This window comes from Chanodichthys erythropterus, chromosome 1 (genome assembly GCF_024489055.1).
Source record: "Chanodichthys erythropterus isolate Z2021 chromosome 1, ASM2448905v1, whole genome shotgun sequence".
In the NCBI taxonomy this organism is placed as follows: domain Eukaryota; kingdom Metazoa; phylum Chordata; class Actinopteri; order Cypriniformes; family Xenocyprididae; genus Chanodichthys; species Chanodichthys erythropterus.
This window is the reverse complement of record NC_090221.1, coordinates 14,178,201-14,205,178: the sequence shown is the minus strand read 5'-3', so window position 1 is coordinate 14,205,178 and position 26,978 is coordinate 14,178,201. Positions and strand designations below refer to the sequence as shown.

Sequence of the window (26,978 nt, the reverse complement as noted above, 5' to 3'; positions counted from 1 at the left end):
TTGTATATTATTCTGGAGAAATTAAAAATATTAACCTCTAATGACTTAATCATCACCATAATATGCCTTTATTTTGGTCTGTTCCTCACACAAATCCATCATATGCATCGCTTTTATAATACATTTTTTATTTTTATTTTTTTCATTTTGGATTTTGACAACCCTAATCCTCATTCACTTACATTAGAGAGCAGTCAAGATATTTTTCAATATCCACCTTTTGTGTTACATAGATAAAAGAAAACCAGAGCTTGAGAGTTTGACATAAGGGTGAGTAAATGATGACAAAGTTTTCATTTTTGGGTCAACTATCCTATAAATGCATCTGCAATCCACAGATATACAAGACGTATTCCTGAAAGCGTCTATAGAAAATGTAGGAACATGCAGGCCATTGTAGTTCACTCAAATGTAGTGAGTGCAGGCCATTGACCCCTGATCCTTTATCCCACCATATAAGAATCTTAGTAAAACCACCTCTTTCCAGCTACACCAAAGGTGTAGCTAGAAGACAAATAGAGGTAGCATGGGGTGAAGAGAGAGAGAGTGATGAAACCAAAGTTGACAGACAAATAACACTATCCTTCTTTCTCGTCTTTTCTCCTTCACCTGGCTGTAGCACGTCAACATTCAAGGACATGGAAGGAAACAGTCTGAAGGACAGCGGGCATGAGGAGAGCGACCAAACCGACAGCGAACATGATGTTCAGAGAGGGCACTACGCTGACACGGCTGTCAACGATGTCCTGAATATGACCGTACCCCCCAACAACTCGCAGCTACCTGACCAAGGTAAGACAGAAAGATCTTGACTAGCTGAAAGCATATAAGAAAAAAAAAAAAATCAAGACGTAGCTTCGCTGGCAGAGTTGGCCTTGAGGCGCCTAGCTAATGCACAGGCAGCACTTCTCTTCCTGGAGTGTCTTTGATACGAAGCCCAGGAACATTATTGACGGATGTGAGCCGCGTCTGCAGTCGACTGCAACACTTCAGATCTAGACCTAAATGGCAGCAATTAGGCTGACAAAGGTTGAAGGTGGAAATCTACATATCACGCAGTCTCCTCATGCATAATTCACACGGATCATTTAGCAGGGAATTAATGTTGATGTTTCTTTTTCTTTTTTCTTTTTTTTGACTGCCGTTAAAGACATCCGGTATGATGGCAGGAGTCAGTAGGAGGTCATGTTCACTCTCAGCTACTGTCACTCAATGCTACAAAGTTATAGAGAGACGAGTGGCAGCGCTACTGAGGATCAAAGCGCGGAGAAGACCAAAAGAGGGCTCTGAATGGTTTTATTGCACCGATTGTTTTGTGTTGTCATGCTCAATCAGCCTTTGATCTATGTAATTTAGGACAATTGAACACCTCCAGTGGCCACTAATAGTCAATACCGAAAACTCTATTCTTGTGGGATGGAAATTAGTCAACCAATTTTCTGAATTACAATGAGAGCTTGACATTTGCTGAAAAGAAAAAAAAAAATAAATAAATTATAATAAAAAATAAAGAATAAAGAGCAGAATAAAGAATAAATGTAGAATAAAGAGCATTTCTGAGGGAAATGAGGTCATTAAAATCAACAGAACGATCACTCAGATTGGAGTTTAAAGAACGTGACGCATTATGGCACGCCTGCGACGCGTTAAATCAAGCCTGGCTGCGTCTGACTCATGGTACTGCTGCTTACAGATCTCTGTGTCTTGCTTGGGGAAGAAGAGCCTAATAAGAGAGCTAAGGATGAGAAAAGACCAAGTTAACGGCTATAAAATAATTTAGCTTGTTCTTCCTCATTGTGTTTTTTCCCCTCTGTAAAGCAGGAGCCTGAATTATGTAGAATTGGCAGGTGAACCAATTAAGATCTCATTTGGTCCAGATCGTGTGCTCTATGGCTAATTCCAGCAGGCTAATTAACTGGCTTGTTCTCCAGATAAATCGCAAGACGTATGGCTACTTGGCAACCGGAGGGAGGAAATGTTCTCCCATTTAAATTTTATATGTAAACATGTCGGATGCATCAGCAGATTTGTTTGAACATTGCTAGGCTCACCGTGGCGTCCATGTGTTGTCTGCGCTATGGAAAACGCTGAGAGGAATTACAAGCCTCTGGGTTTCCATGATGGAGATCTTTCTGCATTTCTTCCACCGCCAACTTCCTGTCAATGTGTGATGAACAATTAGTAAGTCTCCTGACTACAGTTTAAGTTGTTGTAGACGTCTCTCTGTAAGAGAAATGCATATATAGGACTCATAAAATGCATTCTGACATACCCTCCAGCTTGGCACTCACATACTGTATTGGACACAATTAGAAAAATGTACACAGAGAATGTTACAAATAGATGAAGCTTTTCCAGGTCAGCCATTTTATCATTAGCAAAGCTCTTATCTGGCCATGAGCAAGCAAACATTGAAAATAAAGGATAGCAGATAAGCAAAATGAGCAAGCACTTCAACATCGCTGTCATCGGTTTTAACCAAAGCCATTAGATGGTGACAAGTATCAGATACTAATGTCATTTTGAGGCATGTCTTCTATCATATTATTCAGCAGAAGTTACAGGCCCATTTACCCCAGTGAAAAACAATGCAGTGCACAGACAGCTCTCATTTAAGTCCTTTAAAAGTCTATAGCCGCGGATGTATCATAGCCTGTTGATAATTATGAAATGAACTGACCATGGACATTACATATGCAGAAACATAATGGAATTCTTCTGCCATTACAGTCTCTGCAGTCTTATAGAGTGCAACTGTTGGGTGCCAGAAATAAAAATTCCTGTCATTTTCTGATTTTTATTGAAACCATCAACTCATGTTATTTAAATGTATTTTTTTAAAATAACCATGTTTAATAGCAAAATTCCTAGTAAAAAACTTCATTACCCATTATTCTGCAAAAAAATCTCCAATCAGAGAATTAGGATGACTAGTTTTATATTTCTTTAGATGAATAATTGCACATTTCTCTGTTGTTTTTTAAAGGATTAGTTCACTTTAAAATGAAAATTACTCCATGATTTACTCACCCTCAAGCCATCTTAGGTGTATATGACTTTCTTCTTTCAGATGAATACAATCAGAGTTATATTAATAATCACCCTGATTAGCACCCTAGGCTTTATAATGGCAGCGAATGGAAACTACCTGTTTGAAGCTCAAGAACATGCATCCACCCATCATAAACATACTCCACACGGCTCTGGGGAGTTAATAAAGGCCTTCTGAAGTGAAGCGATGCTTTGTGTAAGAAAAATATCCATATTTACCACATTACAAAGTAAGATAACTAACTTCCACCAGACCGCCTTCCATATTCATCTCACAGAAAAAATAGAAAATGTTTCATAAATTGAATATGGAAGGCGTAAGACATAGTGTAAGTGTTTTGATCTGCGTGAGGCATCGCACTTTCTTCGTAAGTTAAATCTGAAAGCAGTCTGGCAGAAGCTAGATATTTTACTTTATAACGTGTTAAATATGTATATTTTTCTTACACAAATGCATTGCTTCACTTCAGAAGGCCTTTATTAACCCCCCGGAGCTGTATGTAGTACGTTTATGATGGATGGATGCACTTTCGTAAGTTTCAAACAGGTGGTTTCCGTGCACTGCCATTAAAAATCTTAGGAGCATCAGAGTGATTATTAATATAACCCTGATTGTATTCGCCTGAAAGAAGAAAGTCATATACACCTAGGATGGCTTGAGGCTGAGTAAAGCTTGAGGTAATTTTCATTTTAAAGTGAACTAATCCTTTAGGTTAATTGTCATTTGCAATGCTTCATGGCATTGTAGTTTTTTTCCCCTTCAAAGTTTGCCGCTTTTGTGATTCACCTCATAGCTTATTTGGTTTAACTCTTTTAATCCCTATGGGAAACTACATCTGGAACGAAGGCTACTGAAAAAGTGGGCGGAAACTTTATTGCACTTTATTATTTGCTGAAGAGTGCTTGCTGAAACCTCAGGTGGACTTTTTGCTGGAAGTTCTGAGATCCTCATGTTTAGCGGCTCTTGTAGCTTATTTTATATCATAAAAGGTGCTACACTAGAGTTTGGTGTTAGTTTGGTTTCTTACAGATTCACCAAAAACCAACCAGAGGCTGAATTTCCAGCTAGGAAATAGACACACTCATTCACCAAGACACTAAAGCATACAGCGTTTCTAGTGGGAATACCTCTGATCTACCCTTTAACTGTTCTAGTACAGTGAAACAACTTTAAACTGCAATTGCCAGAGGAGATAAACAGAGATTCTGGATATAAAAACTCTCCTTTGTTTCCCCTTTTTGCTTTTGTTTTTATGTCCCCCCCCCACTCCCCACTCGTTCTTCCTGGAAACAGACAGAGGCAGGAAGTTGAGGGATAGTTAAGCTCCCTCCTGTCTCATTCCCCAGGCTGCCAAGCAGTGTAAATGCTTATGATTCACGCAGCTCTTTGAAAAGGTAACGTTTGCACCAGGGACACAGTGTTACCTCCGATTTAAAAAGGCTCCTCCCCAACTTTTCTTCTATTGTGAGATGTAGTGTGAGAACGGGGGAAAAAAGCCCTCTTAGGACTGTAGTCTCTTAATACACAATACACAAACTTCCTCAGGGGTGCTTCCTTCATAGCCTTTTTATTCTATTACCATGATCTATGCCTATTTCCTGCAGTTTGCACTCTTTATTTCAAGAATACGGCAATTTATGGAGGCTTCTATGGCATGAAACGTTGCACTTATTTGGAGATGGCACGTTCTTGACAGCATGGGAGACGGTGCTTATGCTACTGTAGCAGGCTGAGGGCTGTGGTGGTCAAGAGTCAAGACTAATGATCGAATTAGGGCAGAATTACCTACAGTGCTCAGTGAAATGGTGATGAATGCATTATGGCGTGGACTTCGTTGCCTGAACCCTTCCCTCTGTGTTTAAAGCCTTCCTGTGTTGAATTATACATCAGTTTAGTAGCAAAAGACTCTTGAGGATGATGGTACCTGATAGAAATAGCATATAAACATGAAAAATACTTCTGCATTTACTTTCCACATCCCTTCAAGAGCATTTACGGCCCGTGCGGGCCCAAACAAATCTGTGAATCTCGAGGAATGACTGCTGATTTTGTTTGTTCTAGGCCAGAGGTCTGGTTGAAGGCTATTTGTAGAGTTCCCAGTCCCACCAGACAAAATGACAGTCACCATTAAGCTCTTCTTCTCCTCTCTCTTTTTTCCCACCCCCAGAGGAGATTGAAGAGCTTTGGCAGCTCAATTTGCAGCTGCTGAGTTCCAGCATGTTCCACTCAGAGTGTCCCCGACCCCGGGAGTCTTTTATTCATCAATTCCTCTTTCCCCACGGGCTTGTATCTCCTCCCATGCCCCAGGATTTTACACTCCCTCCTCCACCCAGTGCCCCATCAGTAGACTCTGGCTTCTAATTGATTTTGATGAAATTGATAAAAGAGTTTCCCTTTTTGTCTCCACCACCCCCCATGGACCCCCTCACCCATCACAAACTCCTCCTCTTTAGTCGTCCTCTCCTTCTCTCCAACCCGTTACAGGCAAGATCTGTGTACACACTGTACTGCTCAACTTTCCTGCCAGTTTTTCTGATATTAAAATAATTGACAACTATAAATAACAGTTTTTGCACTCCAGTCTCGCCCCAAACTTTTAGGTGAACATTTTTTTCTTTTCTTTTTCTTTTTTTTTTTTGTGTGTGTGGGGGGGTCTCTGATCGCCTAATGCAAATGCTGACAGATGTCAAAATGAAGACGGGTACAGAGAAAGACAGAGAGAGGACTCTGAGTCAGGTAAGCAGGGTGCAGAGAGCAGGAGAAATGATGTCTTTGACAGTCTACTGCGGTTTTCTCTTGACTCTGAACTGAACTGCAGCCTCAAGGGTGCATCATGACAGCTGACTTCTCTTAAAAACTAATATTAACATTTGACTGAATCAGACATTAAAGGCTCACTGAGTTTCTGCCTCATATGAAACACACAGGTATACATGGTTATATAATTTGGACTTATTGCATTTAATTACATTTCTATAGTGTGTAATTAATGAAAATGATATGAAAAACATATTAATCAAAATGCCACACATTTTTGCCTTTAATGGGCTAAGTGCAGTGTTAAATTAGTCAATGAAATTACTGATGAAAATGGATGTTAATGAAGGGTTTTGATTTTGTCAATGATAATGGAGATGACAAATGCACATCATGACAATAATTAAAACTATTTCAAGGAAAACAAACTATAATAACAATAACAATTCAATAACAAAGATTTTGAAAAAAGAATCTAGAAAGAATACTATTGTTTAGATAATCCAATCATACATTTAAATTAATACATTTTGCGTTTGTTATTTTTGTTGACTAAAACTTCCAAGTGAAACTGACTAAAATGAATGAATACGACATGATAAAATATAAATAAGTATTCTGTATATTCATCAAAAGTAAAAGACTAAAAGACCAAGACTACAAAAAACAAACAAACAAACAAACAAAAACTTAAAATTAGCATTAACATTGTCTGTGTATGATGCATTCTTGTGTTAAAAACACAAGCTAGGCGGAGCGCAATACATTTGAACAGAACGTATTTATTGGCCAGGTCCATCTATGTGTAGAATAGACTAGCGATTAAAAAATAGCCCAGATGGAGTGCCTGTGTGAACGTCCTCTTAAACGTGCTGTTTACTTGCCTGCATTAAAGCATTTTTCTCTCTATAAGGTGTCAGAGTATTACTGCAAGGCATTGAAGCTTAGCACTGCAGCAGTTACCTTCACAACACTGTGTAAAAATGGGGAAATTAATCGTGTTTTTATTCAGTGCTTTCACACCATACTCTGGTTGGCAGGCCTTGAGGTCATTCTCTTTGAAGGCGTGCCTTCCTCTCAAAAACATGAAAACATCTCAGACAATCACATAACTCTGGATAGCACTGCTCTGTCTTGAGCCCCCAATCTCCAAAACCCTTCCTCTGAATACTGGGAATGGGGTTTAATCAGCTCAAGAGGGGCCTTCTTATCTTTCTGCACTTGTTATGGGTGGCTTATTGAACATATCAAAGGGGGGAAAAAAGGAGCGGTTCATTATTTCTAGGGTTGGCAATGAGGCTGATGTATCTCATTCTGAACCCTCAGTTGACAGCTCATTTTCTAGACAATCCTAGCTTTGATTCACAGAAAGTGAGAAAGAGAGTGGAATGGTTAGGAAAAGAAGGCTTAGGATTCCATTGCTTATTCAGGACCAACGCTCCTCGGCTGTTTGTTAATAATCTCCTCAGAAAACAAGCTGAATCCCAATTGTTTGTTGAACACGTATGTAACTGGGTGCAATACTGCGTAGATAGGAATGCTGGGAGATTGGCCTTGTGCTCAACACAGAGGAGAAGATTAAGGCAGCAAGGTAATGTGCTGTTTAATAGTCACGGTGAGAAAGAACTGCTCCTCTTCAATCTCAAGTCAATTTGGGAGACTAAAAGGAGGGAGAAATGAAAAAGTGTGCATCGAAGGGTTAATGAGAGAGGGACTGTGCAAAAGGAAAAGCATTGAGTTAGGGTTTTATCCGGATAGACAGATAGGTCAGCTGAAACGCGGCACCGCTCTGTCTGCAGTGTGCCAAATTGTGCTATCCTGATTGATCTGTGTTTTTGGAGAGTTGTCTTTAACTACGTTGGATTTCTTGGCCACACAAGTTTCCTCCTCATGTCCATCTGCTCCGTACCCCCTGGCCCTTCCTGACTCATGGCCCTCATCCAAACCTGCATTACTTTCTCTCACAGTCATGAAAATCCACAAGTAACAAAGCCCAGGAGCAAAGCATCCTCTAGGGTGCAGAAGGTAAAATGAAGCTAACCACATCGCATCCCCAGCTGTGCTCTAACTGGAACGTAACTAATAGTGAGGTGAGACAAAGTCCATCCCAGTGGAGGGCTCTGGGACTGTAATGGGCTCATTGTAACAACTGCTACTGGGGTGCCCAGGTCTCCAAGTAAGCATTTCTTACAACCTGCACCATATTCTCCTACCCGGGTGGGAAAGAGCAGGGCTCAAAAATAAGGATGGCCCACTAGTCAGCATCAGAGACTTTTGGGCTAGTTGACAGGATCATCACTTTTCCTTTCAGGCATTTCACTTCCACTGAAAAGTTTACATTCAGTGATCTTCATTTTTTGCCTTGTGAACGTAGATGTTTGGGTTTTCTCTGATTTATTTTACATTGTTGTTGCAAATTCTGCCACTGAAACCATTTCCCATCATTTTCCAGAAAAAGTGCATTTATGAATTTATGGATATGTTACATTGTATACATTTCCAGTTTGTTGCAAATTTTCATTTGTCAAAGGAAAAAAAGTTATATAAAAAATGCAAATAAAAATATATTTAAAAAAAAAATGTGTAAAAAAAAAAAAGTAAAAGTCTTTTGTGTCGGGTTAGTAAAAATATGAGCAGAGACAGAAAAAAAAAAAAAACCTTATTGTTGAATCCCATAGGGGTCACGTAAATTGCAGATCACACACCGAGTGCTAGGAAATTCATCCAATCAGCGGCATCCCATCAGCACTGATGCTGAGCTGAACCAGACCCTCATCCTCACAGCCGCTCTGTTTGACAGGGATTGGATTGGACTGTGTGGCAAGTGCTGCCAAAAAGTGAGCCTCGATTGGTAGGCAGTCGGTTTAATAGATGGCAGGATGAGATCCCTGCTGGCATGAAGCCCACAGCACCCACAGCAAGTCCAACTCCACAGTCAACTCCATTAACTCCCATTAAAATAGCTCAGCTCGCTTCACTAAAACTCGTAATTCCTGATTCACGCTTACAGACAAAACTACACGTGTGTCCACCGAAATGCGCGCTGATTAAAAGAGCGTTCTGAACTCACAAAACACACTCGCTCTTATACAAACATGATAATCTGTAGCACACATTATTTACTTTAGCAAATGTCAATTGCGTATTGCTTTTTTTTTTTTTTTCTAGGACAGCTGGGGTTCGCTCACTCAAGGAAAGATTACGAATAGGAAAAACTCTGTAGCGGTAAAGGAAAAAAAAAAAAAAATCAGCTGTCTTCTGACAAGTACATTGTACCCGGCAGTTTTCTGTCCAGAATACAAAGAGACATTTATCACTGCAGCTGGGTAGAAAAGAGAGAGGGGGGTGTGAGTGAATGAGAGAGAGAAAAGAGAGAGGAGAAAAAGATACAAGGGAGAACTGGCTGCTCTGTCACTGCGGCAGTTCGAGAATTTCTCTTTTAACCCCCTTCCTATTAACGCAGCATGCATTTGAGTGAATAGAAGCCGTCCTCCATTCCCTTTCCATGTTATATTTCCCTGTTTTGTCTTTAATACACCCCATTATGGCATTGCATTTCTTCCATATTACGACTCATCCTGAATCGTAACACTAAAATGATGCCTCCTGCTCGTCTGAGGTAATTACAGCCATTACGAAAAGGTTAAAACCCTGGGCAGTTGCCCTTTCTGTATCCTGTCACTCTGATGTATATTCATTTGCCCTGGTGTAAACATGAAATGATCGGCTGAAATGCATACGCAGACGTACCATCAAAGCAATGACTGTGCTGTGGGGAACGACTGACCGGGTTCACAGGGATGCCTTCATCTCGTCACTGCTTTATCCTTCTGTCCTCACTGCATCTTCACTCGCTCCATTGCAGATGATCTCAGTAGGTTAAAATTCAGTTCAGTTTCTTCCTGCATAAAAATGACCTCAGTCAGGCAGATTATCAGCTATTGATGAAAGATTAAAGACAGGGACTGGTGAGTGAGATCAGTTACGGCCACAAACCCTGGGAGTCTCCCCACTTTGCCCAAAGGCTTTATCTCTGTCAGCTTCACAAAGCAGAAAACCTCAGCAAACCTTTTACGTGCAAATACTCTCCTTTCTTTCTCTCAAAGCGGTCAGCCCTCCCCAGAGCTTAAACAGTCGTTTTCCTCAGAGGAAAATAAAAGACAGTGTGGCATGCATTCTGAGCATGCCACTGCAACAGACTTTGTTTTCCTCTATGCCACCCCTACGGTCTGATTTCAAGGCTTTCAAAAAGAGGAGATTGAACTCAATCACTCCATCCTCTGGGTAGCCAATTAACCTTCATGGTTTTAGGGCCCTTGCCCCCAACCCCTTAAAAAGGAGTATAAAAACTAATGGGGAAGGCTGGCTGTTAAGTTTAATGGGAGACAGGGAGGCCTCAAAATGGGTTTTTTAATGATGCTCCCCTACTCTTGCGCACTATCCATTAAAGAGTAGGCTGGAATAGGCTGCTGCACTGCAAGACTGGAGATCAACACAATCAAATGGGCCAAACATCACAGCGGGGACTCAGACCCTTTGTTAAAGGATAATATGCAATCTTGATCATCATTTCTGTCACATTAACATCACAAAAGTTCAGGCTAATATGTCTCCATCCAAATCTGAGCTGTCACTTACACAATTTCGCATTGGTGATAGATGTCTAATTTAATCTTTGGCCTTTATGGGATCATTAGCTCCCATGTTGAGCTCCTCTCCTGGGCTTTGCTTCTGAGCCTCAAGCAAGACCGCTTCCCTGTTGTGAAATACAGTAAAAATATATGGATATCTTTTCATTATACAACAAAATGTCAAAACAAGCGGCATTTATTTTAAAGAATATAAATAACACAAGCACACCTTTCAATCAAAACTTTTCACAAAAAGTTTTTACGTTTCAAAATATGAACCAATAGATACATTGTTCAGAATGAAGGCAAAAAGGCTTGGAGGCTTTCTGGTTGCCAAACTTGCCGAGAAGTTTTATATTAAAAAAAAAAAAAAAAAAAAAAAAGAACTAACCAGGGGTTATTCTTCTCGAACACCTGTGTGAACTTCATATGAACTGACTCAAAGTTTGGGGTCAGTAAGATTTTTTATGTTTTTAGAATATGTATCTTATGCCCAAGACTGCATTATAAATGTCTTTACTGTCACTTTTGATCAATTTAATGTAATGCATCCCTGCTGGATAAAAAAAATAATAATAATTTATTAAAAAAAAAAGAAAAAAAATCTTACTGACCCCAAACTTCTGAACGGTAGCACACATCCATGAAAAAAAAAAAAAAAAAATGAATTGAAAAGTAAATTTAGTTCTGCTAGCATCATTGCAGATGTCATGTTTGCAGATGCCATTTGGATTAATATTCTTAAATGAAATTCATACCTTTTTAAGTGTGACTAAATTTCCTAATAGTTTCTTGGGCTACTTTATAGCATGCCAAACTCAAGCTGCCCACCCCTGCAGTCCAGTTCTGCCCCAGTTGAGCTGGAATTGTGAAAGAGCACATGAGGTGACTGGGGACTGTCAGTAAGGCTTCTTAAGACTAGTGGCTTTCTCTGTACTTGGTCTTATTCTTCTGTCATAGATAAGGGCATTTAATGTCACGGCCCCGCATGTGGCCAAGAGTGGGCACCAAGGAAATCCAATTAACTTCAGCCACAGCAACACTGCCCACATTGTGCCTTTCGCAATCCCACCCGCCATTCTGGCACAACCGGGTGCCTTCCATCGCCAATGACCCACTAACTTCCTTTGACTCATCTCGAGTCTGACATTAGTCTGTGCTGTTTTTCTTCTTGTTTGTGATCTCAGGGTTTTCACTGAGGAATACGCCCCTCTGCTGAGTCTCTGCTCGGTGCGTGACTCATGCTTTCTTTAAGGTAAGCTTTTGCAGCATATAGATGAGCAATCACATATGTCCCCTCCCTACCGTCTGGCTGCGATTCAAGGCAAGGTCTGCTGCCATTTCAGCTGCAGTGCCGCTCCGCCTGTCAATTTTACTCAATATTACACAGCATTTCGCATTGGTTGGCCAGAGCTGCTGTTTTGGGCATGTGAGGAGTGAATACTATTGAAATACTAATAAAAAGGGAGACTGTAAGCATCCATAGGGATGTGAAAACAAAACGGGGTGTGGCGTCCCTGGTGAGAGGCCAGACGGTTACCGACTTAGAGGTGGCACGGCTATACTGCACCTGGACCTGGAATTCAATGCTGTATATCGACGGTTCAATAAGCATCAGGTGAGCCAGCAGGGCTCCTCCTCTTGGCTGCCGACTCTTGTCATGCCGGGCTATGATAATATGATGGAAGGCGGTTCTTCTGTTACAGGTAGCACTTTCACAACCGTCATTATATGCGTAGGAAAATCTACTCTGAAAAATAAAGACAAATGGAACGTTAACAAGCAGTCAAACAGTGTACACTCTCCCTGCATTATCTGAAAAGATAGAATGTGAAAGAAGGAGAGAGGCTGAAGGGCCAATGTGGGAAATAATGAGGGAGTCGGTTAAAAGAAAGTAGGAGAAAGAGGCAGACGGGCATGAAGAAGAGAATGAGAGACAGAAGAAAAGAAAGACAAAAGAACGAAAGAAAGCGAATGAGATAGGCCAGCTTGAAAAAAAGAAAAGAAAAAAAAAATCAAGATGAAACAGAATATAAAACGCATAGCCAAGGCTGACACAGTGAACATGTCTGAATGAGAAGGCACACTGCATTAATTATGTAACACAGTCTATGCAAGCAGGCCGCTCACAAGCGTCTCACAGGGAACGACAGTCTGGAGATATTAGTATTCGGCTTACGCAGTTGGGCCCAGCTGTTGAAGAGAAGACACTGATTTTAGGCACTCAGGTTGCATTGTGTCCAGGTACATTTCTGTCAGTCTTAGCTTGACAGGAACAGGGCATCTGCTTTATTTCCACTGAATAAAAAATAACACAATTGGAGGAAAATGAAGCAATAGCATAGTTTGTGGGAAAGGATGTTAAGATTTTTTTTTTAAGTTGACTCTTTTTTTTATTTATTATTATTTAAATACCCACTTCTGCTTTGGTCAGTCCATGAATCATGTGGCTTTTGATTATGTATAACATATATATTTATATGCACTACCTTTTAAACGTTCAAGGTCAGTAAGATTCACTTTAGTCCTTTATTCAGCGAGGATGCATTGAATTGATCAGAAGTGACAGTGAAGACGTTACAAAGGATTTCTATTTAAAGAAATGTTGTTCTTTTTAGTCAACAAAGAGTTTTAACAAAGAATGTTTTGTGGTTTTCACAAAAAAATATTAATACAAATACTCTTACTTTGATAATAATAAGAATTATTTCTTGAGCATTTCTGAAGGATTTTGTGTCACTGAAGTAATGACTGCTGAAAATTCGGCTTTGCCATTACAGGAATAAATTAAATTTTAAAATGTATTCAAATAGAAAACAGTTATTTTAAATTGTAATAATTATAATAATATTAATAGTTTCAAAAAATAGTATGTTTTTATGGTACTTTTGATCAATTCAATGCAACCTTGGTGAGCACAAGAGACTTAATCAAAAAAAAAAAAAACCTTCAGACCGCAAGCATTTGAAAAATATTATAATATATATATATATATATATATATATATATATATATCATAATGAATTATTCTTTTTATTTTTATCAGCTCAAATGCAAGCAGTATATAGTATAAATACAGTATTTATGCTTTTTCAGCATATAAATGAGCAATCACATATGTCCCCTCCCTACCATATATATTGTAATGAATTATTCTTTTTATTTTTATCAGCTCAAATGCAAGCAGTAATTGAATTAAGAACTTAAAAGAATGAAGGTCAAGAGACACAGAATAAATAGAAGGAAAACTGTACATTCATTCACCCACAAATCTATTTTTGCCACCCCTGCCCTGAAGCCAGTTACATTTTCTAGGCTGGATGCTTTATGAATAGCAAATAAAGCCCTAATAGGAGAATATCTCTTAGGCTTGCTTCAAGAAAAGAGGCTGGCCTGCAGATTTCAGAGGGGTTCACCGACTTCGGCAATGTGCTTCTCACAGATGATTTAATTTGCTGCAGCCAGTGAGTTTGCGTCCTCCGTTTCACTCCCCCCTCCCCACCCATCCAAACCCTCAACCCCCAAAGCCCAGCCCGTCCCCTCACAGATGTAATTTACTGTCTGCTTTGTCCCTCTCGCTCTTCTCAGACTCAAGGGTTTCTGAGTAAATTAGCTACATTGCTCGGTCAAGCTTAAACACAGAATACAGCATTTGTAACAGAGTATTTAAAGATGTCCTCCACAAACCAATCCTTTTGGAAAAGAAGAGCCCGCTCTTGCGACTGGCTGCCTTAGAGTGCGTGCCTTGGTGGCTGCCAGATCTATGAGTCAGGTTCATTTTGGGACCGCCATTATCAAGAAAACTCTGGGGTTGAGTACCACTATAATGGCCTTCTTTGTGCTTCTGTAATTTCCAAACCCAGAGACATAATATCCTGTTTTCTGTCAGATATTCCCCATGTTTTATATCAGTGGTCTCTAAGAGGTCACTTCACCCTATGTTAGCATGCTATCTACTTTTTTCATGCCATGACACATCCACTGGAGAGCTTTAAGTGTGCAGTGGCACGACAACAGGGACATGGCATAGGTCTCTGGTCATCCTCAAGGGATTCTAACCCTTTAGTTCAGCTCCTCATAGCGGCAATGAAGCTTTCTATGCAATAAAGAGCAGAAAGACAGTAACTGCATCCTTCATAATCAACCTTTTCATTTCAATGATTAAATTAAATAAGGTCAGATATACTGTCGACCATTATGACTAAACTATTCTTAAGATGTCTTACCCACAAAATGGCTCCAAGTTATCACATGCTGATACTTTCAGCTTAGGATTTAGTCACGAAATTCAGTAGCTTGCAAACTGAGGGTAAGCAGAATTTTTTTTATTATTATTATTTTTGTTGGCAATGAGTGTGGGCAAGCAGAAAGGGCCACAAAAACAGAATAAAAATAAATCAATATAATAGCAATACATTAATAATAATTTAATAGCAATATAGAGAATTTGACATTGACATTATTGTTGCATTCTGCTTACAAATGATTTTTTGGTTTCTCATTTATACATCTAAATAGAAAATTATACACTGCCAGCTAATTAAAAAGTATATATTTATATATATATTATCCTATTATATTTAGAATAATTTATTTTTCACTGTATTAATGGGTGTTTATACATGAAAATATATAGCTACCTTCATACTTTACGAAGGGGGTCTCTTGAAAGCAGGTCATCATATTTGTTGGACCATTAAAAACCTTTAAAATCCCTGACCTAGTTAAAGGATTAGTTCACTTTAGAATTAAAGTTTCCTGATAATTTACCTCACCCCTATGTCACCCAAGATGTTTATGTCCAGGATTTTTCTCCATATAGTGGACTTCAACAGTTTCCAACGGTTGAAGGTCCAAATTGTTGTTTAAATGAAGCTTCAAATGCCTCTACACATCCCAGCTGAGGAATAAGAGTCTTATCTAGCAAAACAATCGGCCAAAAAATAAAATAAATAATAATCATGTTGGAAAAGTCACACATGACATAGGCGGTACCAAGCAAGTGTTTACAAAGTGAATGTGCAAAGACTAAGTCAAAAGGCCTTAACGTAAAAAAGTTTAACGAGTTTGTTTGCCCATATAATCTTTAGGGTATTAGGTTAGCTAATTTGGCTGGCTGTCCACTGATGAGGGGTTTTTGAAGTCGAAGGAGAAAATGAGATGGAGATTTCCACCCTACCGGGGTACTTCTGCCTACGTCACGCATGACCTTTCCAACGTGATTACGTAATTGCAGAGCTAGTGCAAGACGAGCATTTATGGTTAAAAAGTATATACATTTTTATTTTTATTTAGAAAATGACCAATTGTTTCTCTAGATAATACCCTTATTCCTCATCTGGGAACATGTAGAGCCCTTTGAAGCTGCATTGAAACTACAATTTGGACCTTCAACAGAGTGAAGTCCACTATATGGACAAAAATCCTGAAATGTTTTCCTCAAAAACCATAATTGCTTTTCGACTGAAGAAAGTAAGTCATAAACATCTTGGATGACATGGTTGTGAGTAAATTATCAGGAATTTTAAATTCTGAAGTGAACTAATCCTTTAATAGTAAATGTTAGCAAGAGATGGATCACAACAGAATAATATAGCCTTATATAAACTGGATTTGTAACAACAATTATATCGTAATGCTGTTGCAAACAAATAATGCTACTAAACAGTCTCTCGCTATAAAGAAATATATTCTACCTGCGTGAGGCACATGCTCAGCTCATTACCGAAACATCAAGCAGTCCATTTGCCTCCATCCTCCTCTTCTCCAACATAAAGCAGCTCATTTTTGCTTCAAAGTGATTCATAATACAGCATCACTGTGTCATTTTTCCTCATGTACTTACACAGCTGTTAAGCAGATACTGTTTGTACCAATCTATGGCTACTGCATTGTTTGTCAGCACCAGTTTAGAAATTCATTCTTTAACTAGGACCAGCCACAGAGGGTCTGATGGGGCGGGAGGAGAGGCGGAGAGACATATTTTGGAGCTGTGCTACTAATTCACACAAAGGCTACAGTCGGAAAAGAACGACGCAGTGGTAAACCACAGATATAAGTTAAGCTGTCAGTGTGGGTTTGAGATTAAAGAAGTGCAGATGGCTTCACCGAGGAGACTGGCTGTCAGACACACTTACCAGAGCGGGATAGACCAGACCCTGATTTACTTCCTGATAAATTGACTGGTACTAATCTTAAGACACAGACGCAGACACAGGGAACCCTTGATTTGCCATCCGTGTGACAGTCCTTAACAAGGCTAAGGAGCAAGTATTAGATCCTCAATAATTAATATCCGAGCCAAAGGAAGACAGAGGATGTCAAGGTCACTTTCCTGAAGGAGTCACAGAAACTGAGGGGAGAAGACAGAGGAAAGCAGACGTACAGGTGTAAAACTGAAACAGACTAATATTCCAAATGGTGTGAAAGAGGGAAGGAGAAAAAAGAGAAAGACAAGGAGCGAGCAGATGGAGTGAGAATGCTAGAGAGCTGCTCTAGATGGCAAGGTCTCTGCACCGAGTGCCGTCTTCGTGGCTCAGTGATGCATCCTCCTCCACTGTTTGTAAAAACAAGACCATCACACTCCATCTTGTGGTCCCGCAGGGCTGAGGGCTCGCGGCTGATTTATGGTGCACAGACTGAATTGCCTGGCTGGGATGACAGCAGCACTTGGACTCTCCCTCGTGGGAAGCCCCCAGCGTCTGCCTGGCTTGTCGTAGCCTGTGCATGGCAGCTTGCGATAGTGTTAGAGTGGAGACAAGGTTCCCAACATGACCCTCATCCTGGACGGATGCGCTGCAAAGTCACCCAGGACCTCCTGGCCACTTCCTGTGCCTCCAACAAATGACGTGAATGAGATGAACAATTTTTACATTTATTTAAGTCTCACGTATAGCCAAATTAACATGGCACACGGTTTAATGTGCCACCTATTGCAAAGTGTTGGTAAGCAGAAAGGTCCAGCGATAATAAATATAAAAAAAATGATAAATAATAGAGGGGTAATAAATAAAAGTAAAATAACAAAATTCAATAATAATAATAACAAAATGTGCAAAATTTGACATTATTACTGTTTCATTCTGCTTTCTAAAGACCAGCAGGAAATCATTAATAATATCTTGTAATATTTAATTTATCATTTAATTAAAAAATAATACAAATGTTATTATTTATTATTATTAAATAATAAATAATGTGCCACCTATTTTCTTTCAAGCCATTGCCAAGTGCTTGTTCCACAAAGGTACATACAAAATAAATAAGAATAAATAATAAATAAAGACATGTAGTATTATTATTATTATTATAAGTAGTAGTAGTAGTACTGTAGTACCCTATTAAATAATAATAATAAATAAGAAACAAAATTTGACAGTTTCATTTAGCTTTCTAAACACTGGTGGGAAATCATGAAATTAAACAGAAAAGTACTATTTATTATTATACGAATAATAAAAAAATAGAGTGAAAAAGTGAGCGTCACAACCGATGTCTGCCCTCTCACTCAGTACATTATTTCTCACAGGAGTCGGCTGCAGCTGAATTGTTTCATCAGTCTACACTGAACAACAATAGAGAGAGACTAACAAGAAGAAAAATATGCTTTTTGAGGCAGAATGCGTCTAAATGTGATTTATACGATCTTTATGCTCAAAACCGCATCAAAACAAGCTCAAGTTTAATTTAGTTAATCTTTAAACCGATGCATCATGTAGCTCAGAACAGTTTGATATATTAGGAACGTCTTGCTTGTTTCTTTGGCTGTTTCACCTTGTTCCTCAAAGAAATGACATTCTTTCCCCAAGCCCGTAAATCCAAAGTGACTGAATAGTGTCACAGTGAAAACTGCAGGGCCCCGTGGTTGCAATTACTTCCACAGTCGCAGAGTATGTTTGAGAGCGAGTGAGTATGCCCACTTTCCCTCATATACTCTCTGAGCCCGGGTCTACTTAAACAGGTACATTAGTTGCATTTTCTCTAGCCCTCTCTCGCATTACATCAACAATGCATACCTCGAGCACTCGTGCCCAAATTTTTGGAGAGAAAAGAAAGTGCGTTTTCCAAGATGGATCATAATAGCTTCCAAACAAGATAAAAGTCTGGCAGTGACACAAAAGATGTTAATTTTTTCCAAATTAAAAGCCAATGTGAAACTCAGCCCACCCACAAATTTAGCTCATTTAGTCATGTTTATGACAACAGACATTTTAATGGATCAAAATCCCTCTTTAAGGTAGCAGTGTTGTGCGGAATTTTGATTTCAGGCAGTTGAATTAGAATTGGAGTGACATCTATCTATCTATCTATCTATCTATCTATCTATCTATCTATCTATCTATCTATCTATCTATCTATCTATCTATCTATCTATCTATCTATCTATCTATCTATCTATCTATCTATCTATCTATCTATCTATCTATCTATCTATCTATCCATCCATCCATCCATCCATCCATCCATCCATCCATCCATCCATCCATCCATCCATCCATCCATCCATCCATCCATCCATCCGAACGGATGTTGTTCTACTACAAGCTGACAGCAGTGGTGGGTTATTATAAAATGAGCCTTTGCATTACAAGTGGCACTATTTATTATTCTTCAGCCTTGCAGAATGCAGATCGCGGTACACATATTTAAAACATTTCCAAACACCTTGTGCATTCTTTCATCCTCTCAGTGCAAAAATTAAATCCCAATATTTCCAATACTCAGCACTGCTGTGGGACTTTCATCCCCGTGACATTTTTTTTTATAAACCGTGTGCTTTACTTACAAATGTGGGAGAGTGAGAAAACATAGACGCTTCCGCCTCCAACTAGAGCCAAGACCATAATTAGTAGGCTTTAAATCCTAGACAGCAAATGTTCCTTCTGACATAGTGCTCCGGACTTTATTTTAAATCTTTTCCCGGAACTGATTGGCAAGTGTATTTTCCTGATGACTTTCAATAGTCATTCTCTGTAGGAGGGCTGTCTGCCTTTCACTGCTCTCTTCTGCAAAACTCAAAGATCAGCTGCATTGAAGCTTTAATTGCTTCATTTGTTGGCATTATATTTATATCTCTCGTATGGCAAAAAAAGATAGGAAGAGATTCTTGTTTTGTCACGGGTCGACAGGCTGTCATGTCTTACTGCAATTTGTTATGTGGTTAGCACAGATCTTTGAGAGAAACATCTGTGAGTTTTGTGGATGAACCACTGACAGGATGCGAGAGAGCTGTTAATGGCGTTCTGCATTCACAGCGATGTAATTTACAAGAGAATCGCTCCGCGGGAGTCCCCTTAAAGGACAGAGGCTGAAAAAGACGACAACATTCAATGTATGTATGTGTCCCTCCTGTCATAAGGAAGGGGAATTGGAAAATTCAGTCTATTTTTGTGTGTTGCCCATTCAAGAGGTGAAAACGATTTGAATCTTGTTAAAGTGCTTCCTATTGATCTACAGGATGCAGATAAATCCATGCTTCTGTAGAAAAGCCGATTCTTATGAAATGAAAGGAGGAATTCTGGGTAGGCAGATTGCACCGTGGCAGGTGTGGTGTCCTCGGCAGTCGCTCGCTGTATATGTGGATAATGGTGAGACTCACCCTTGTTGCTATGGTGATAACATTGACTTTTGGTGATGAAAAACACTTTTGAAGATGTGGACTTGTGTGTGTGTTCACAGGGCTTGGTAATTATGGGATAAATTTGAGCCACTTGAGATACCGTAGTCAATCCGGAGCTTTACTTTTCAATTTATTTTTTACTTTTTCAATTTAATTTCTCCATTCTCCCTGCTGCTCACCTGAGTTTTAGTATGAGGAAGTATGCACGTGAGTGACGGTCTGGGTGTGAATGTTGCCGTCTATATATTTGGGTCCAATCTCTCTTATAGTCACAAATACACAAACACACAGGAGCTCTCATTTTTTCACATGTGCCGCAGGAGATGCGGAGTGTCTCCAGACTTCAGTTAGTAATCTGTCAATCTCATTAGATCACATTTTAAGGGTGACAGTTTTGGCAGTGGAGATCTTGGAAAGCAACGCTCCAATCTTTAAATATTGATTCAGGCCCCAAAGCTGTGTTGTCCCTCAGAGTCCTGAAAGAGCAGGAAAAGCAGATAATTAGTGATTTTAATTGGATGATCCGTCAAGCTCGGAGTGCCAGATGTAAATGTGTGAATCCTTCCCACAATCTCTCACTGTCACCGAGGGCTAAAAGTATGTAGCAAGGTCTCAACCTTTGGGCTGATTTACCAATAGGGAAGCTGACCAGATGTGTCAACAAACATCTGTGTGGCAGATTATCTGTCTATTTTGGGTGATAGCATGTGAACTTGTCATGCAGTGAATCATTTGGTGACAATCAACAATAACAGGTGTTCTCTGGCTTTAAAATTACTGCAAACACTATAACAACATTCATCAAAGTGACTTTGGATCATCACACTTTAGGAATACACATATGTTGGTACTATGTCAGTTATTTATTTGTTTTTACACATGCAAATTTTTTATATATATAAATTATAATGCTATTATATATTTTGTATGTATAAATGTTGTGAAACTATAAAACTAGTTTCAATATAAGTAATTTATTGGTTATCAGCGATCTAAAAATAATTCATATTATTGCTATTGGCCAGAATTAATAGTGCATCCCTAATTATGCTCTTATTTATTATATGTTAGTGGTGCATGTGGAAACAGCAATCTGAGGAAGCGATTTTGTTATGCAAATGCCATTTGTGTATATTAGCAAACATTTAAGCAGAGAGAGTGCCCTTGTTGTGCTTGTCTATCCAGATGGCCAATAATGAAATATGTATGGAGTCAAAAGGACTCACGCAGAAAGCTGTTTTGGGCTGACTGCTAATAAAAAGAGAGCTGCCTTGATTATTACAGATGCATCTCTTTTAAATAAAAGGGATGGGAAAGAGGCAGACAGCTCCTCAACTTGAGGAGAGAGAGAGCTTGGCTTTTTTTGTTGTTATAATGATACAAAAAACAGCTTGAAAGCTCTTCCCTCCAACACAACAAAGGACAGATCTGTAGTAATACTGGCTCACACAAATCTTTTTTTTTCTTTTTCTTTTTTTTTTAACAGCTTTAAAACATCATTACATATTTATAACTGCCAGCTAGATGACAGAGACAGAGCACAATGTTCAGCATTTAACAATGAGGCTACTTTGCCAGTGTCCCTCACTGTGAAATCTCTGATTGCACTGTCTAAACCCTCCTTTCATCAAGCCTGGCAACAGAGTGAAACAATTACTCACAAGATGGTGATCCACTTTTGATTTAACAATGCACCCTTTAATTGGTTTATTAAAAGGCCCTCGAAAGTTCTAGCATTAAAACTTGTTGAAGCAGTGGTGCCAGCTTACATTAAAATGGAGCAGAGCTCTTCAGCATGACGGAGTCTTTTTTTTTCCCATTTCCAGCTCTGACATGTGCTGGAAAGATGAAAGCACCAAAACAAACTACATCTGAAATCCATGAAAGAAACCACAAATAAGCAAAAAGCTGTGCAAACGGCATAGTTTAGACCAGTGGTTCCCAAAGTTTTCCATTTCAGAACCCACCTAGACAAGTATAATCTCAAGATTTTCAAGTGAAGTATGGGGGAGGGGGAAAGTTCTGTTTACGTAAAATAATCCATCGTTCATGATAAGACATACCGCTGTATAGTAACATATATTTATTTTCAAAGAGGCATGATTAAATATGTGCGTGTACACTGTGCTGGTTCACGTTTGGAGCATTAGAGTAGATAAAATATGTCAATAAAAAACCTTGCTCCAGTCTGGATATGAACTGTGCGCTTTAATGCTTGTTCTGTGTGTACATGTAAAATACTTTTTACATGTTTATTATTTTCTTTATGTGTTGGTAGGTAGCCAAATGCATGTGGGGGAACACAGAGAAAGCACAATCATGTTTCTGAAAGACGACAGACCTGAACAGACCTGAAACAGCCTTTTACTGACATTTGAATTCTCCGGTGCAATGCGAACAAGTATCGTTAATAATGTGCACCGAGCTGCTTAATAATGAAACGAGCCACTTTGAGATGCAGAAAAGTTTTTACAATTCGCAAACGCACTTCCCTATGTAACACGTTGCAATTTAGCTGCATCAAGTAACTGTGTCTGAAAACCCCTGGTTTAGACAACACAACTAACACATTCTCTCTCTTTCTCTCTCTCTCTGTGCAGATCAGTCAGAGGGTTTCCACTGCCAAGACGAATGTCGTATCCTGGGCCACTCTGATCGCTGCTGGATGCCCCGGGTGCCGATGCCAGCGAAAGCGAAGTCTCCTGAACACGGCCGCAACGTCATCGCTCTGTCCATCGAGGCCACAACCGTGGACGTACCTCATTATGAGGACTGTGGCACCACCAAAAGGACTTTTGCCACCTTTGGCAAAGACGGGCCGGACGAAGAGCGGGCTGAACAGAGGGGCAGGCGACAAACGGCAGAGCCGGCCGTCTGCAGCCCCAAGACCAACGGCACAGTCCGCGAGGCGGGAAACGGCCGGGAGGCAGTTAGCCCCATCACCTCCCCTGTGCACCTGAAGAGCCCCCAGTCCAAACCACCCTCCGCTTACAACACGCTGAAATGCCGGGACGTAGAGCGCATAGCCAACCACAGCCTGCTGCGACAGCCGGAGGGGAAAGACAGTGAGCCGGCTATGCGGGAGATCAACACGCTCTTGCAGGACGGCCGTGAGAAGGAATCCCCCGGCAGCAAGCGGCTGAAGGACATCGTGCTTTAACCGGCTCCCACGTGTACACAGAAAGCATACACTACTACGAGTGTGTGCCGACGTGTGCGTTTGTGTGTATTTGTGTGCTTTTGTGAGCGTTGAGCCGAACGGGCCTGGGGAAAGAAGGGGGAGACACGTGCAGCACAATGTATTCTCCAGAGACCGAACAAACTAAGCTGAAAATGTGTCTGCGAGCTCAGACTGTCATTGTGGCTTGGTAGTAACAACAATGCTTGTACGTTCGTCGCAATCGTCTATCTGCAGTGAACAGGCTGGTTACTGTGTGCTGCGTGACACGCACCACCCTGCTCTCACGTCTTACCCTTAGAGGAGAAAGACCTTTCAGGGCACCACCGGTGACACCTGAGTACAGTCATGCCTTGTAGACTCAAAAGAGACTTCTAACTTTCTTCTAATGCCTTCTTTGGTATGCAGTTTTTGCTTCAGCTGCCAAACCGCTCACTGTTCCCGAAGAGGACGTGGGTCTCTCTGACGCTACAGATTAGCGAGACTCTTCCCGTCTGACGCAAGCCGTTCGATTGCGGGAGAGCGCACAGGAACACTCCCGCAGATTTCATTTCATTTCAGTGACTTCTCACTGGTCTGATAAGACAACCCTTCTCTGTTTCCCTCAAGACATTCCAATGTCAGCAAACCATGAGGTCGTTACAGTGCTTATTTTTTATCACAGATGGAGCTAAATGAAGTTGCGCTATCAGCTCAAGCTCACCGAAAAACTGGAATAGGGAGAGACCGATCCCCCAGACTTACCAGCCAGATATAAATATATATATATATACAGATAAAAAGAAGAAAAAAAAAAACACATAAGACTTGTTGCTTTTGAAATCTCCTGTGCCCTTTCCTGATTGTAGCCAGTGGAGCGCAGTTTACTAGAACTTTGTGCTCTGGTCTTGTACTTTTTTGGATTTTGACTATGGGGCTAGGATAGAAGGGGTCGTCACTTACGTCTTGCTATGTGAAACTCTGTTTAGGGTTTACTACTATCATTTTTAATAATCTGTTGTTATGTGACAATCCCTTTAATGTTTTGTTGCGAAAGTAAAAAAAAAAAAAAATAAACATTGGTGTTCAACTAAAGCTACAGTAGCGTTTGTACACAAACACAAAAAGGAAAAAAAAACATATATGCCAAAATATATTTTATAAATAATTTAAAATGTATAATGAGAATATTTAATGCTGTGTAGTTATTTTATCAGTAAGTTATACTTGAAATTAACTGGCTTTTTTCTTTATTTGTCCCCTTTTTATTGACTATGTTATTCCTTTTTTTTTTTTTTTTTTTTACATTTTCAATTGATCTTGAATTTTTGTTCACTGTGTTACCCCTGGCAACTGTTGATTGCAGTCTACCTTGTTGTAAAAGAGTTTCTTATTGGTCAGTTCTTGTGCCATCAAGTTTCTGTGTGGGCAAAAAAAAAGAGAAAAAGACAAAAAAAAAAAAAAAAAAAACTTAACACCAACAGTAGTGTGTCAGTACAATGAGCTTAGAGTGAGATAGCAAAAGAAACCAAAAAACTGCGACAAACATTAAACTTTCAAGATAACAGGTTGTTGTTTAATCTTAATACTCAAGTAAGGGTAAGAGTAACACTACCATTTTGAGTCACTCAAAGTGGTTCCACTCATTTCTGAAGTGTTTGAGAGGCGCTAAATGGTTCCATGTAAAGTAAACCCAGATGCTCTGAAACAGACTTGCTTTGCTATCTATCATCAAGTACAGCCCTCCATATTTCCAGATCATTTAAGAATGCTGTACCAAGCCCAACCAAACAAGTTTGTTTTACTGCAGGAGAAAAAAAACAAAACAAAAAAAAACAAAAACTGATTTGGTGGAATTGCAATAGCGGGTGATGGAGAAAAATTGCAAAATCAGTTTCTTTGCAATACTCATTTTTATAATGTGGGAAGTACAAACAGCAGCAATGTGTGAAAAAGATATAGATCTAGTAGCTGAATGTTTTTGCTGGTCTCACCAAACAGCTTCTGGCAACATGAAAAACGGAATTATCACTGAATGTATACTGCAGCTTATTATTAAACTATTAAATGTTCTCCACTTTGTCTCCTTGTCTAAATTCATCAGTTCTGCATGTTTCCATCACACTCTTTTTAATTTACCATCAAATGGTTCATAATGGAATAGATCCGTCTCGATTGGAGAGGAAGAGAGCGAGACGGCATTGTTGAAAAGTAATGAGCGCAACCCGAGTTCAGCATACAGCAATTATCCTTTCTTAAGCGATCTTTTGTCTTGCCATAATTCATTAAAATCTTTAATGTGATATGAATATCTACTGTTAATTTTCCTTGAAAGTAATATGCTAATGTGTGTGGCAATGGCGGCTGCTGTGATGACAATCAAATGAAAATTAGTTTTCGCCGAGGTCCAATCTGAATGCTTTTCTACAAAATCATTCTGCAACATCATTTTTACATATCCTGATTCGGACTAATTGCAAAAATTAAAAACGACAGCAGAAAATACACCTAATGCTGCCAAATAAAGCAGCCGTTTGGGAATCATCCAACTGAGGAGTGTCAATTTCAAATGGCTGGTCGTTCTAATTTGCTGAAGTGGATGATGCACACAACTGGCCAAGTACATCATTACTTGGATGCATACCCAGTGCAATGCGATGCTACTTATCTGTCAAAACAACATCTGACAAAAGACTGAAAATGACACAGAGAAAGGGGCGCATCGTTGCAACTTTCAAGCAGGACATGGACCACAAAATTCAAACACACAATGGACTGCCTATAGTGACGGCACTGCACTATATTATGTTGTTTTAATGAATCAGGGTCACTAATAGGACACTACACTTAACCCCAGGCTTTAAAGTCAAGCATCTAATTTAAAAAGGCTTGTAGGCCTCATCATTAGTACTGCAAACAAACTCAATGTAATGACCGACAAATGCGTTCTTCCTCCGACTATTAAATCTGTTCCAATGGCAGCGCACACTGCTCTGAGCTACAAATGAATTAAAAGACATGCCCAAATGAGCCTCGTCACCTCATGTTTAATTACTCTAGATTCCTGTTGGTCAGGGTGAATTCATCCCATTATAGAGAGATTTATCTCAAAGGTTACCGGGACACACATCCTATTAACGACCTATTAATGTTTCAATTATCATTTTGCCAAATGGTAGAAGAGGGAATCAGAGAGCACTTTAAATGATTTATTCTAGACGCCGACATGCAAAGAAATAAAAGCGGGAGGAGGGAAAGGGGGGAGGGTGCCACTTTTTTTTTTTCCACCAATACAAAATAGTTTGTACCTTATTTCTTTGAATAGGCCCCTCAATCAGTTCCAGCCATCTCCATTCTTGAATTGACCTCATTCTATCAAAAGGAGTGCAGCTGCTCCAGCAGTGGGGAAAGGGCTCATTGTGACCCACTGTTCATTCAGGCCAACCTCTGGGACCAGTTCTGTATCCCATGCCCATCAAGCAATAGCTGGAGGGCAAACTGAAATTCATGTAGAAAAAGAAAAAATCATCTTTAACAATTAAATTTACAAGACTAAAAGTTATTTTTCAATATTTATTGAGTGTAAAAAAGTATGTCAAAACCAACTGCTGTGCTTAATAATTTAGACATACCCTTTACTGTGGTCAAAAAGCGCTTGGAATGTCAGTACTGGGCTATAACCCAGTCACCCTGCTGTGCCCTTTGTGGGAGAGCATTTTGGGACAAGGCAGTAAATCTCAGGGCTAATGTTCTTTCTTTATA

At 39.7% G+C, this 26,978-nt stretch overlaps 1 protein-coding gene across 4 annotated transcripts in view; it reads left to right on the top strand.

Moving 5' to 3' along the window:
• The window catches only part of pcdh19 (protocadherin 19), a 58,333-nt gene extending 33,100 nt beyond the window's left edge, over positions 1-25,233 (top strand). For all 4 annotated transcript variants that reach the window (XM_067380905.1, XM_067380890.1, XM_067380897.1 and 1 more), the window contains exons 4-5: positions 620-792; positions 22,660-25,233. In XM_067380905.1, coding sequence (XP_067237006.1) covers positions 620-792; positions 22,660-23,219 — 733 coding nt within the window. In that variant the 3' untranslated portion in view covers positions 23,220-25,233. The remainder of the gene's footprint in view (positions 1-619; positions 793-22,659) is intronic.
• The last annotated feature ends 1,745 nt before the right edge of the window (positions 25,234-26,978 follow it).